Source organism: Eleutherodactylus coqui, chromosome 6 (assembly GCF_035609145.1).
Source record: "Eleutherodactylus coqui strain aEleCoq1 chromosome 6, aEleCoq1.hap1, whole genome shotgun sequence".
Classification (NCBI taxonomy): Eukaryota; Metazoa; Chordata; class Amphibia; order Anura; family Eleutherodactylidae; genus Eleutherodactylus; species Eleutherodactylus coqui.
Window position 1 is genome coordinate 130584416 of NC_089842.1, and position 14674 is coordinate 130599089.

General features: G+C 48.4%; 1 protein-coding gene across 1 annotated transcript in view; it reads right to left on the reverse strand.

Moving 5' to 3' along the window:
* Window positions 1–2323: 2323 nt before the first annotated feature.
* Window positions 2324–14674, reverse strand: part of TSHR (thyroid stimulating hormone receptor) — a 41292-nt gene continuing 28941 nt past the window's right edge. Inside the window, 5 exon segments of the mRNA XM_066607606.1 lie at window positions 2324–3222; window positions 3224–3300; window positions 3303–4306; window positions 13294–13482; window positions 13872–13949. Of these exon segments, the coding sequence (XP_066463703.1) occupies window positions 2908–3222; window positions 3224–3300; window positions 3303–4306; window positions 13294–13482; window positions 13872–13949 (1663 nt within the window). The 3' untranslated portion in view covers window positions 2324–2907.

A 14674-nucleotide genomic window follows, 5' to 3' on the forward strand; every position in this document is an offset into this window, starting at 1 on the left:
TGTCTGATTAATGGAAGTCAATGGTTCCGATCGGCGGTTCCGTTTTGTGATGGAACCCAGAGGCAGAATCCCACAGCGTAGTGTAAAACATTGTGGGAATGCATTGCTCCCTTGTGGTGGCTTCCCACGGGTGAGATTCTTGCGTTGCGAGATGCACAGATCTCACACAAATATGAACCTCTGGTCAGGTGTGGTGCTGTAATTACAAAAAAAGGGTCCTGTTTTTCTAGTCCCGTGCAACCCCAGTATTTCACAGGCTAAATGTAATAACATTGAGTAATGTAACTAATACTTATTTTGTACCAACTTGCTCAGATAGCTGTAATGTGGCTGTAAGATCTGGATTCCCCAGATTCAGTAGAAGCATGGGTGGTCCTGATATTATGGCCGCATTATGCACATCTGAGACTAGCCTTAGGTCAAGGGTCAGCAGTGAGATGTGAGCTCCAGCAGCCCCAGAGCTACAATATACTGATAACCAGAACTGTGACTGCAGCTGTGGTTGTGAGTGGAGTATAAGACATTAAGTAACTTTTTACAAATTTTACCTGATAAATGTTGTCAGACTCTTCTCCCTGACGCATCACCCTGTGGCTATGACACTTGTTAGCAGCAGGCAAGCCCCAGCCATATGCTCACCTATCACTGATATCCTGGATTACGTTTTCTATTACCTGCGCAGACGTCAGTCGTCTATGAATCTTCACTGATAGCGAGCAGTCAAACGACTCTCACAATGCTCTGCATTTTCAGTCATTTCAAACCCAAAATGTTGATTTAGAACTTTTAACTTTATTAAGTTGAAGAATTTTTTTTCCTTTCTTGTGATCCATCATTTCCAGGAACCGTCGGTACTGGTGTATCTTGTCGACACTGGAAGTTAGGGGTTTGACAGCCCTTAGCAGGAGCGAATGTCCTTGTCAGGCCCCTAGCTACTGATTGGCTGCATTTCAGTCCAGCAGGGAACATACTTACAGCTGCCAGCACACTGGAGGCCAATGGGGAGACTGACCGCCTGGCTGGCAACAATGTGCCACGACCAGTCCAGATGTAAGTGCTGATGGGACGCCGACGGGGAGAGTGACACCGGAGGATGGACGGTACCAGACAAGGCAGCTGCGAAAGGAAGAGCGTCAGTGGAAACAGTGACAGGTGCATCCAGGACATATTGCAGCGATTGAAGGGAGACTGGCTGGGAGACAGAGCCGGGGAAAGCACACTGAAACGAACCACCAGTGGACATGATGTGACAGCGGTGCTATTGGGAGGACGGGGGGTGAGACTATTACAGCACCGCAGCCGGGAGGGGAGAAGGAAGAGCGCCGGCAACACTTACAGGAACGGGGAGGGTAAGTGAGCAACGGCGAAAGGGACAGTGGGCTGAGACAGTTACAGCACTGCAGCCAGGAAGGGGAGAAGGGAGAGCGCCGGGGACACTTACAGCAACTGGGAGGGTAGCTGACCAGCGGCAAAATAGATAGAACCATGGCTAGAATGTTAGCTAGCCAATCGCCAGCTGTGGGCATTCTCTTTAACTCCACCAGGACAAACCCCTGCCTCCACTCCTAGTTCTGGTGGAGACAAGATACACCAGAACCGGAACAGTCTGCAGGCAACACCCTATTTGCGTGAGTGGACGTTTCTGCTGTCTCTCACTGCTTTGAGAAGTCTGCAGGATGGGCCGAGTACCAACATCTTATCCCATTTTCCAAAGGAAAAAAATTTGTTTGTGTAACTGAAATTTTATCTTCGCTGTCTGTCCCCCTAATCCCACGATGAGCACAGTCATTTAAAGGAGAAAAGCAGAAACCAAATGGAACACATTTATTTTTAGTCATTTTCTGCTTTATTACATGTAATATTTACATCTGATCATAAGTCCTTCCTTCCGCACATTGTACTGAAGTCACACAACCTCTCTATCTCACCCAGGATCCATCTCTAGTTAGATAAAAAATTTTAATGCCCTGAATCAAAGTTTTATTAACAAAAAGCATTTGCCTCAAAAATTCAACCAAAAGCAAATCTCTGTATCATCATTTCTTCGTTAGAAGGAATTTGTCACCTAATTTTAGCTCTATAAGCTAAGCATATGGGTTGAAAGTAGGTGGCCCGCCGAGTTCAAGGATATAAGTGTTACACTTACGTTCCTCGTCGTTTGCCCAATGTGAGTGCTGAATGCCGCCACTCAAAGCATTGATCGGCATGTGAAGTAGTCCGCCCGTTTTAATTTTATAATGGGAGGACTATTTAGCAGTGCCACTCAATGCACTGAGCGGTGGCTTTCAGCGCTCATTCTGAGGTGGGTTGGGGAGGGGGGGGGGGGTGGACCACAGGGCTGGTAAGTGTAACACATCCCTGGTCACTCAGCGGTTCACCTACTTTCAGCCCATAAGCATAGCTTTTAGAGCTAAAAGTAGGTGGCAGAGTCTAACTGCTTTTGGGAAACGTGGGTGGCAACCAGTATGGACAGTACCATTTACACAAGAGCTTTCATTCAGCTTTTCTAGAGTCCTGAACATCACGCTGGGCCAGCTACACAAGAATGAAGGGTATATCACTAGATAATAATACAAATTTGCCATTAGTGACTATTTCTGTATAAGCTCATGTTACTCAGCTTTCCCAGACCCTGAATGGGATACTGTATCCACCAAGTTATGCAGCAGTTTTCATTGCTACACAGCTAGAAAGATTTGCTATTCGGGGCTCTAGGAAAACCTCGTATGTTTTTTTTTTTTTTTTTTCAAAGAAAATACACTTTACGTTCTAATCTATGTCAGCACAGAGAGCTCGTACAGGTTCCACTTGAATGGAAGTGACAAAACCATCATGGTTAATAGGTAGTGGTCACTAGTTAGCACCAGGGATTCCTTGGTGGTCAGATTAGTAGTCTCATTATAGATGCTACAACGCTGTCATTCTGTAGTCCTCCAGGAGTTCACCTTGTTTTGCGGCCACTTCTTGGTTTTCTTTAAGGGAATCAGGAATGTTTGCCAGGGTCTGCCCGGTGCCCCCACTGCTCCTTTGTCCATATGAGCCGCTGCTATTTTTAGGAGAAACAGTCTGTCCACGATAAACCTGCGCCTGATGCTCACAGACACCGAACTTGCTTAGAAGGATGAAGACGTCCCTTCGGAAGGCCTTGGTAAATATGGCATAGAGAAAAGGATTGGCGCAAGAGTTGAGAGGGTAAAACAAGACCAGAAGGATCTTAGAGTTGGAAACTGTGATAAGTGGCTTATTCATTATAGCGGACAATGCATAGAAGGAAATGGGTGCCATGCAAAGGAAATCTGTGAAGATCAGGACAGCCATGCGCTTGGCGATCTTCGTGTCTTTGTCTCCAGACTTGTAATGAGGGTTTCGGACAGTTATGTAGATCTTGATGTAGCAGGCGCAGATTATGACAAATGCCACGATATTGAGCGTCAACACGAAGATGATGTAGACTTGGGCCACCGTTGTCTCTGTGTCCATCGGTAAACAGATGCTGACTTTGATGTAGCTGCTAATCCCAACCAATGGTAAGAGCGCCACAAAGAAGCAAAACACCCAACCACCCAGCATGATAAAGGCGGCTTGTCTGAGGCGAATCTTGCGATCCAGGCGCATGGCAAATGTGATAGCGTACCAGCGTTCCAGTGTTATCACAGTCAACGTATACACAGAGAGCTCACTGGCAAACATAGTAAAGAATCCGGCTGTGTTACATCCGGGCCCCGTCTGCCAGTTAATGGCATAGTTATAGTACTCGGATCGGGTGTGAAGGTCTTCAGAGGCAATGAGAAGCAGGTAGATGCCCATGCAAAAGTCCGCAAATGCCAGGTTGCACATGAGGAAACGGGGCACAGTCAGCTTGTAATGACTGGTGATGAGGATAAACAAGACGAAAGCATTGCCCAGAATGGCCAACAGATTGACAAACCAGACCACGATCCTCAGGAAGTTGTAGCCCATGATATCCTCACAGGGGTTGAATTCATCTGGTGTGGGTGTGCACACCAGTGTTTCACTGCCATCACAAATATCATACACATCATAACTCTCAAAAACAGTAGTATACTGCTCCTGAGCGTTCTTGATCTCCTGCCCAAATCCAACCTCTTCGTCTCCTTGGTCCTCAAAGAAGATAGAGAAATGGTTGCTGCTGTGAAAGGTTGTAGACTTGGTGTTCTCAGTCTGATCTTGATCTCCATCCATATAGTCTTGGTAGTATGGGCCGATTCCTACAAATGTTCTGACTGAACGCTTCCGGTGGCTGCTGTGCACATAAGACTGGTTGCATAAGAAAGACTCCAAGTCACTGCAGAGGGAACCAGACAGACAAGTAGTTAATGGATTACGATGCAAATGTGCAGAAGACAAAAATATCCAAGCAATGGGGTAACAAATGCATCAACCAAAGATCCACGGCAGCAACAACCAGGGAAATGCATGGGATTCTGCGATCTTTGACTGAGATGTTATATGGAGGTTGCACCACAGCTCTACAGGACATTGTCTAAATGTGATTTCACATCTTTTGCTAGGGATAGATTGGAACGATCTAAGCTTTCCCAATATATTATCACACAACCAGCAACCAGTCTGTCTTATAGAGCACTTGTCAGCTCTTCTGACATGTCTTGGTAAGTAAATACTTATGTTCCTCCTAATTTAACTATTCCGGAGCATGTTTTCTCAGAATTCTGCTTTGTACTGTCCAAACTAAAAATTTATGAATAAATTGACAACTGTATATTACTGTCCAATCAGAGCTCAGTTTCAGACTACGCAGGGACACACCCCTTTTACAAGGGGATGCTAAGGCCTATTTATCAATAACAGAGGAAGGGCACAGTGCAGAGACCTAAAAAAATATAATACAACCCAGAACTGATGGGGAATGTTAACACGGCCTTGTTTTATTGGAAATACAAGTATTTACCAAAACAGGTATGTCGGAATAGGTGACAGGTAGAGATGAGCGAGTATACTCGCTAAGGCACATTACTCGAGCGAGTAGTGCCTTAGCCGAGTATCTCCCCGCTCGTCTCTAAAGATTCGGGGGGCGGGGAGGAACGGAGGGGAGATCTCTCTCTCCTTCTCTGCCCCCTGCTCCCCCCCTGCTCCCCGCCGCAACTCACCTGTCACCGGCACCGGCCCCCGAATCTTTAGAGATGAGCTGGGAGATGCTCGGCTAAGGCACTACTCGCTCGAGTAATGTGCCTTAGCGAGTATACTCGCTCATCTCTAGTGAGAGGTCCAATTGGCACAGAACAGAAAGCAGAGAAGAGGTAGAAACTAGACTATGCTTTGGAACAACACAGATAGTGGGAGCTTATATCGCATATACAGCACAATTTAATCACTGTGAGGTTTATACAAAACTAGTAAGTGTTATAGTTTTTACTTTTCTACAGTAGGTTTTGGTTGCATTGTTCTGATTAGTTGCTGTTGGCCAGGCCTCAGTTCTCTGTAAGAAATATACTTGGGGATGTCTACCTCAGCTTATATTCTTTTCCACATGCTAAAGAGTCACTTCAGTTGTAAATAAGAATTCATCATTGTCTCATGCAAAGTTCTGTACCTTTCTAATAGACTTTGGGGGGAAATTTATTAAGACTGGTGTTTCATATAAAGGGTTGTACCAATAAGAAATTTTATCACCTATCCACACGTTAGGTGATACAAGTCTGATTAATGGGGTTCTCTAGTGATGATGTTGTATTTAGCTTGTAGATCATATGTGTCAAACTCAAGGCCCACAGGCTGAATCCAGATCACCACACTATTTTATGTGGCCTGTGAGGTCCAGATGCAGAAGAGCTTCTTCTAGATCAAAGGTCCTGAGCTGTGCCAGGAAGATCCTCTTGAACACCGTGGACTCGTTTGCGGCCCTGCTGCTGGGTACCGGGATTGTGGCCACCATTTTGGTCCTACACTACCATGTTGGGTGCATGCGGACCTAACGCTGTGGTAGTTATTGCAGTCCCCAGAACCTTTGGTGTGCATTTCCCTGTCTGCTTCTCCTGCTGAGCCTATCCTGCACTACAGCGCTGCTTACCGGGAATCAGACTGTGAGGCAACTTTGTACATCCCAGCAGGTCCTCGCCACCATCCTGCTGGGGATAATCTGTTCCAGCCTGCCTGTCTATATCCTGTGAGCCTGCTGCACGGATCAGAATAGGTTGTGTTATACTGCTGCTTAACCCAGTGAGTAAGGGCCCTAAGGAATTTTTGGGGAACCTTTCACCAGGTTCTGCTGACTTCCATCCTTTTTCCTCTTCTCTGACTAACCAGCAGAAGTGTTTGGAGACTTGTGCCTCAATTTGTCTGGATTAGAAATTTGCTCTTGTTACGGCACTCTGCCCCCCGAGCGCCAGTTGGGGTGCCCTGATCTCCTGCACCCCACTGTCCCTGCCTACTTGCCTCGGCCCTGGCTAACCCCAGGCGGACAACTGGGCGGCAGTCCCTGCACTGGCTAGGGACCTGGCGACTGCCTAGCTGGAACTACTAACAGGGGACAGAGTGCCGACAGAAGAGGCAGGTGTAACAAACCAACAAAACTTACAAGTACAAGCAGGGCTGGAGATGGAGCTCACAGGCAGATAGACAGGACCCGAATAGCAACTAGTGCTGACTGGGACAGACCAGACTAGGGGCTAACAGGACCAACAGAAACAGGCTGAGAAAGAATAGCAGGGCTGACAGACAACTAGGGACTGGCTGAGGTAAACTGCAGACAGACTGACTAGATGAAAGCAGAACCAATAACTGGCAGTGAGCTCACATCACTGCCAGTCTCTTAACCACAAGGTTCCGCCCCCGGGCGGAGAGTGGGAGGAGGCAACTCCACCCACTGCTGTATAAGACGAACGGAGGAGTGCGGGCGGCACCCTACGGGTGGACACGCCCATGCCGCCGCCCACCGGCCGTCCCAAGCTGCTGGGATAACCTCGACACAGGGCTCCAGGCTGCTGGAGCCGACGCCGGAGCGACGCGCGCCGACCGCGGGATCCCGTGCCGCGCTGTATGGTAACATTACCCCCCCTCTGACGGGGGACCTCCGGGCCCCCGGAAACTCGACCAGGCTTATCCAGGAGGCGGCTGCGAAAACGCTGTACCAACCCGAGAATGTGACCCACCTGGGCGGTCACCATGGGCTGATCCTCAGGTCCATGACTTCGGTAGTCTGTGGCTGCCCCATTTCCTTCAGGGCCAACCGTTGACATATCGTCATGTTTCAGGTCGTCTTCCGAGTCAATGTCCAACCATTCACCACTGTCTTTTGACCCATCCTCGCTACCAATGACGCTGCCTTCAAAATCTGAGGCATCTCCAACTTTAAAGTCACTGTCATCTGAGCTATCATACTCCAAAAAACTCTTCCGGGCCCCCAAATATTGTAAGGTTCCTGTAGCCCGGCGAGAATCCAGGATCTCCTGGGCCTCGTATTCAACTTCATCACGGACCGGGGTGGGCGGCGGGGGACCGGAGGTGGGCATCACCGAAGGGACAACAGGTTTCGACACAGACTTATGGAACCCCCTGCGACCCCTCCTTTTGCGATTTCCAGAGGACCGGTACCCCTTCTGTCCCGCCCTGTACGGCTCAACCACCGACAGACTCTCCTCACAACGCAACTGCATACGAGACCCCACCCCTTTCTTCCGTCCCCCCTGCAGGGCATCGGTGGCGACATCAGCAGCAGGGCAGGCGGACGGGGTGTGAAGGTAAGTGGGACCTCGGGGACTGAGTGCGGTCTCGACTGAGCAGGGAGGATGGGAAGCGCGATGGCTATGGCAGAACGGGCCCCACTGGGTTAGCTCCCCAGTGGCCCAATCGAATTGGGGGTTATGCAACGCCAGCCACGGCATCCCTAGTACCATGTCTACCGACATTTTCTCCATTACCAGGAATGATAGACCTTCCGAATGGCGACCCCCCACAGTGAGTTGTAACACTGGGGTCCTCCATCGTACCAAGCCCGAAGCCAGAGGAGTAGCATCAATGCTAGCAAAACGAATTGGCGTCTTCAGCGCCAAAAATTCCGCCCTCAGGGGCTCAACAAGACGCATGCTTACCAGGTTAGCGGCTGCTCCGGAATCAATAAATGCCTGCCCTAGGCGGGAGAAGTTCCGGAATCTAACCTGGCAGGGTATTAGAAGTCTAGGACGTACCTGTGGTCCTAGGCGACCCTCCCTGCAATCGCCTAGGACTGGGAGTCTTTCTGCCGATTCGGACTGTGGGCGCTGAGGCCTCAGGGGGCAGGTTATCACCCGATGTCCAGCTTTCCCGCAGTAGAGGCAGAGATGATGCAATAACCGAACTCGGCGTCGCTCCTTGGGGTCCAGCGGGTCCAGTTCCATAGGTTCGGGAACAGAGACTGGTACGGAAGAGGAAGGAACCGGACAAACGACCTCCCTGACTCTACTGGTCTGCCTGTCCTGCTTCCCAGCCCTGAGCCTCCTATCTGCCTTCACCGCTAGCTCCATGGCCTCCTTTAAGGACCCGGGAATGGGATGGGAGATCAACAGCTCTTTGACCGCGTCCGAGAGACCCTGCAGAAAAACGTCCTTCAGGGCACTCTCGTTCCATGCAGTGTCGCCCGCATAGCGTCTGAAACTGGAGCAATAATCCTCCACACAAAGCGACCCCTGATGCAGCGCCAGCAACCGTGAAACCGCCAACCCCACTCGGTCCGGCTCATCGAAGATGCCCCCGAGTTCCTGAAAAAAGGAGTCCACCGACTGCAGGGAGGGGGAACCCTCGGGAATAGAAAAGGCCCAAGTCTGGGCAGAGCCCCGCAGCAGGGACATTATAAGCCCGACCCTCTGGGCCTCTGAGCCCGAAGAACGGGGACGCATCCGAAAAAACAGGCGACACGCCTGTTGAAAAACGAAAAACTTGTTCCTCTCCCCAGAGAACACCTCGGGGAGAGGGCACTTGGGTTCGGGACTGGTAAAGGCGTTCTGCCCCTGCGACAACGCCCACTGCTCCTGGGCCACCATGCGAGCTGACAAATCCCGGATCACCGGCACCAGGTCTTGCAGCTGGTTTGCAAGGGCGCTGATCGCCGCCATGAAAAAAAAGGTATTTTAAGGGCCAGTTATTATGTTACGGCACTCTGCCCCCCGAGCGCCAGTTGGGGTGCCCTGATCTCCTGCACCCCACTGTCCCTGCCTACTTGCCTCGGCCCTGGCTAACCCCAGGCGGACAACTGGGCGGCAGTCCCTGCACTGGCTAGGGACCTGGCGACTGCCTAGCTGGAACTACTAACAGGGGACAGAGTGCCGACAGAAGAGGCAGGTGTAACAAACCAACAAAACTTACAAGTACAAGCAGGGCTGGAGATGGAGCTCACAGGCAGATAGACAGGACCCGAATAGCAACTAGTGCTGACTGGGACAGACCAGACTAGGGGCTAACAGGACCAACAGAAACAGGCTGAGAAAGAATAGCAGGGCTGACAGACAACTAGGGACTGGCTGAGGTAAACTGCAGACAGACTGACTAGATGAAAGCAGAACCAATAACTGGCAGTGAGCTCACATCACTGCCAGTCTCTTAACCACAAGGTTCCGCCCCCGGGCGGAGAGTGGGAGGAGGCAACTCCACCCACTGCTGTATAAGACGAACGGAGGAGTGCGGGCGGCACCCTACGGGTGGACACGCCCATGCCGCCGCCCACCGGCCGTCCCAAGCTGCTGGGATAACCTCGACACAGGGCTCCAGGCTGCTGGAGCCGACGCCGGAGCGACGCGCGCCGACCGCGGGATCCCGTGCCGCGCTGTATGGTAACAGCTCTGGTCTATCTGTTCTTCCCCTACCTTTTTAATATATCCTTTAAAATATATAATTACAAATGGCCATTTGAAGGCAACCATAATGCTGATGTGTCAAAACAAAAAAATCCTCTGCACTCGTTTTAAGAACAGACACCGCAAGATGACTACTAGCCGTAGGGTAAGACCTTATTTTATTAAGTGATACACAAAAAGATACAGGGCTCAACACATTTTGACACCCCATAGCTTCAAAAAGACACTATGGAGCGTCGAAAAGCGTTTAGCCTGTATCTTTTTGTGCATCACTTAATAAAATAAGGTCTTACCCTACGGCTAGTGGTCATCTTGCGGTGCCTGTTCTTAAAACATGCGCAGAGGATTTTTTTTGTTTTTGCATATCTGTTACTATGCCACTTCATGTGGAGTAGCCATATTTTCTCTAGTGGCTCTCCTGTATCGACAGGATAAAGACGGGCGTCAGAGGTCCACCATTCTATTGAAAAGTAAACCGGGACAAATAGGTTCTAGTGGAGTGTTCCCCACATGGAACCCCACTGTGCACTGGGTAAGTCCCTTTTATTCTTTCTTCACTATTGATAGCCTTTAACTTGGCTGTATATATCCTAATTTGCAGGGTGCTGACCACATTATCTTTTATAATGGTCCTTGGTGATGTGGCCCTTGGTGAAAGTAAGTTTGACACCCCTGATGTAGAGGACTGCTAAAGCCAGGACTTCTTAAAACTCTTTTTTTTTGTTCCAGAGTCTCTACAGCAGTTGACATGTGTGCCAAAAGAAGGACATGTAGCTGTAGTATGAAAAGTGTGTAGATCCATGATGCCCTATTACAATACCAATAACAGTGCTAGTCACAATGCCCCAGGGTAAGCCATGTTGCCCCAGAGTCAGCCACAATGCCCCCAAGGTGAGCTATTATGCTCTAGAGCCAAGATCCTTTTACACGGAGTAATTAATGGTTGAAATGAGCTAACGATGACCAAGTCGTTTGCTTTCAAATGATGCTTGTTTACACACGCAGATAATTGTTTACATTTTTTTGTTAGTTCACTTTATTTTTGATCCGTAAGGGCAGTAATATTTCCATCCCGGGTCTGCGGACAACTGAATGATCACTTTTTACACTAAAGTACTGACAAATGACGAATGATGATTTTTATGCTTGCAAAAAAATTAATGACAAGCAATAAGCGAATGAATTATCGGTCAGTGTTGGCTGTGTTTACAATAACTATTGTAGCAATTAATTGAACGCTAATTGTTCTGTGAAAAAAGGCCCTCACTCACAGTGCCCTCAGGCAGCAAACCACTTAAAGGGGTTGTCCCGCGCCGAAACGGTTTTTTTTTTCTTCAATAGCCCCCCCGTTCGGCGCGAGACAAACCCGATGCAGGGGTTTAAAAAAAAACGGATAGTACTTACCCGAATCCCCGCGCTCCGGTGACTTCTTACTTACCTTGCGAAGATGGCCGCCGGGATCTTCACCCACGGTGGACCGCAGGTCTTCTCCCATGGTGCACCGTGGGCTCTGTGCGTTCCATTGCCGATTCCAGCCTCCTGATTGGCTGGAATCGGCACACGTGATGGGGCGGAGCTACGAGGAGCAGCTCTCCAGCACGAGCGGCCCCATTCAGAAGGGAGAAGACCGGACTGCGCAAGCGCGTCTAATCGGGTGATTAGACGCTGAAATTAGACGGCTCCATGGAAACGAGGACGCTAGCAACGGAGCAGGTAAGTGAATAACTTCTGTTTGGCTCATATTTAATGCACGATGTATATTACAAAGTGCATTAATATGGCCATACAGAAGTGCTGAACCCCACTTGCTTTCGCGGGACAACCCCTTTAAGCTCCATTTACATGGGATGATTATCACTCAAAATTCACTCAAACAATGTCTTTTTAGCAATAATCCCTGTGTGTAAACGCTACCATCGTTTGCTTTTCGGCTGAACAATGATTTCATGTTGAGTATAAAATCCATCGATTGGCCGGGCAGCTGGTAGCAGTGACAGCATGCTGTGATTCTCCCAGGAAGCGCTCATAACATTGTTTTCACCTGCTGTCCCGGGGCTGTATGCAGATGACAGACCACCTGCTGTTATCTGCATACAGCAAATGAAACTAATCAGCTACTAATGGGCAATAGTGCCCATTAGCAGCTTATGTAAAATGATCACTCAAACTATCATTCTCCCTGCCTTTTTAATGAATTTTAAGCGATCAACTTTGTGTAAATGGGGCTTTAGGTTTGGCCAATGTAGGATACATCTAATCTACATGGCTGTCCTATCTAATGCGTATGAGAGCTTCCCATTGGCAGATTTTGGGGGAGATTTAGATCGGTTTGCAGGGTTGTCAATTGTCCAGAAATTCCTACATTCAGAACATATGCCCACTAGTTCGAGTCTGTATGTGTACGCTGGTGTCGTGTGAGAGAGTGTGTATGTGTGAGTAGCACTATTAGTTATGAACGCCTTCTGATGATGACGTTATCTTGGATAGAGATGTCTTCTGGGACAACAGCATGTCCTGAGTCAAACAGACTTTACTATTGAATCTGGAAAGTCTGAAAAAATAGCCACAGGTCATTAAAAACCGTCGGGTGCCTTACTGTTTCAGAAGCACTCAGTAAGGGCTCATGCCCACGGCCGTATGCTTACAATGCTGCGGCTCTCCCTGCAGCAGTTCACACATTTTCCAGCTGCCGGCAGAGAACCTGCAGAGACTGCGTATGGCTGCGAATCACATGCATGCGGACATGCACAGTGTAATTTTTTTCAGGGCAGAGATGCGTATGAAAACGCTACCTATACACAATGTATTGCTTATGGACAGTATATCATACGCTGCCCATACAAGTGTATAGGGCTCATGCTGCGTACGTATGCAGAGAAATAGAGCGTGCTGAGATTTATTTCTCTTGTGTATCGATACGCAGGGTCTACACACCGGTGTGTATGGATCAATGAAAGTCCATTCACTTTATATCACACAGCAATGCAACACAGGCATGATGAGCAGTGAAAATACGATTGTGGGCATGAGCCCTTAGGCTGATAAATTGTTATGAACTCATCTGCTGAGATGTAGAAAATTCTAGAGTTAAAAAAAATACAAAGGGGGGAATTATTTAAGATGGATTTTTTCATATTCTTCCAGGCTATTCATGTATCTACACAGAAATCTACACCAGCCGTGAACTGGAGTACATTTCTGGTACAATTTATATAAGTTTCTGGCACAAATTGTACATAAATCTATTGGGTAGGGCAGCTATGCCATCTTTAAAAAACAGTGGTGTGAGGTGGCATATCTGTCTGCACAAGCAAGGTTTGCACCAAAAATTTGGGCTTTTTTTTTTTTTTACAACACCCTTCCTTTCATAAATCCCCCCAAAGTCTATTAGAAATTTGCAAAATATTTAATATTTACAGTACATAGGATTGCATCCATAGACTGTCTCGTTTGGACACATGCAGTCTCTGTATGGGGGGTTACGAACCTCCTTTTCTTGGTCCAGTTGGTAAAGGCACAGCAGTGACTGGGGTAAGACAGCTCAGCCATAGCCAGGTGAACGAAGGTGTTGAGAGGCGGCAGCTTATTGAGGTACCAGGTGCTCTGTGCCTTCAGATGCTTCAGGTACTTCAGACCTTTGTTGGGTAGTGAGGAAACCGCCGTCCTGGAGATATCACTGGACAAAGAGACACAAAGAACCACGATAAGGGGGTAACATGAAAGTGGTGTATGATAAGCCCTCCTACCAGTCTATATCTGCCCGCCAGGCCCTGTAGGAACATTAAAAAAATGTAATGAGCATCAAAATATGCGGGCCCATATATGAAACTGTTTAGGAGAAGATGCAACCTCATCCATTACAACCTCCGAAAATGTTCTCTCTAATTGGCTGCAACAAGACTTGTCTTGGCCCCTTGCCTTGGTTGTCACATTTTAGCCATGTGCATTCTGGGAGTAACTCCAGTGCTATTATGGCTGGGGAATATGTTCATAAAACCATTTTACTATCATCGTGAGTCAGTGTAATGGACTTCTGTAATACGTGTTGGGAAAAACATCACTTACATAGTTGTGGGTCCAGAGATGACCCCCATAAAGATGTCCTTGTGGAGCCCACCCAGACGTTCATTGTTGTGCAAGTCCCTAGAAGAAAAGCGAGAAGGTTTGAGATATTGGCGCAGAAGCCCGCTTGTGGTTTAGGCACTGTCTCCCGCAGGATAAGTGTTACTGGGTGTTACCAGCTGGCTCTCGTCTCACGCGACTTGTTATAGCACAGGGAGACAAGTTGAGGTTTTCAGCATTTCGTACCAGTGACAAAGCCCAAACCTCTAACTTACAATATAGACCCCAGACATGAACCTGCAAATAGCACTGTCCTATTCTGCCAGCGATTGTGACTGTCTGGACGTCTCGCCTCCAAAACCCGGCATGAAAGGGGTTACCTGGCTCAATGGCAGGAGAGAATTGCTTCAGCGTGGGAAGAAGGAAACTTGCAAAACCCCAGCAGCCTGGCAAGTGGATCCCACAATCCTTTCCCTGCTTTTTAACGAGCCACCTACACCCTGTCCCTCCCTGAAGTCTGCAGTCTGCAAAATTCCTAATGTTCTCAGGCTGAGAAAATAAAAACTCCGTAGAGCCGAGATTAGAATAATAACACCCCTCATCCTCCATAACAAGGGTGCACAGTGAGAGTGATTGCTGTGAATGTATGCGGATGTGCGAGACTAACAAGTGCATCATGTGAGATGTCAGTACCGTAAGTTATGTCAGCAGAACCGTAAGTTATGTCTGTTCCTGCTATAGCTTCTTCCAGCCCTGAAAAGAACATGAACCTAGTGATGCCAGAATTCCACAACTGATCCATTGTT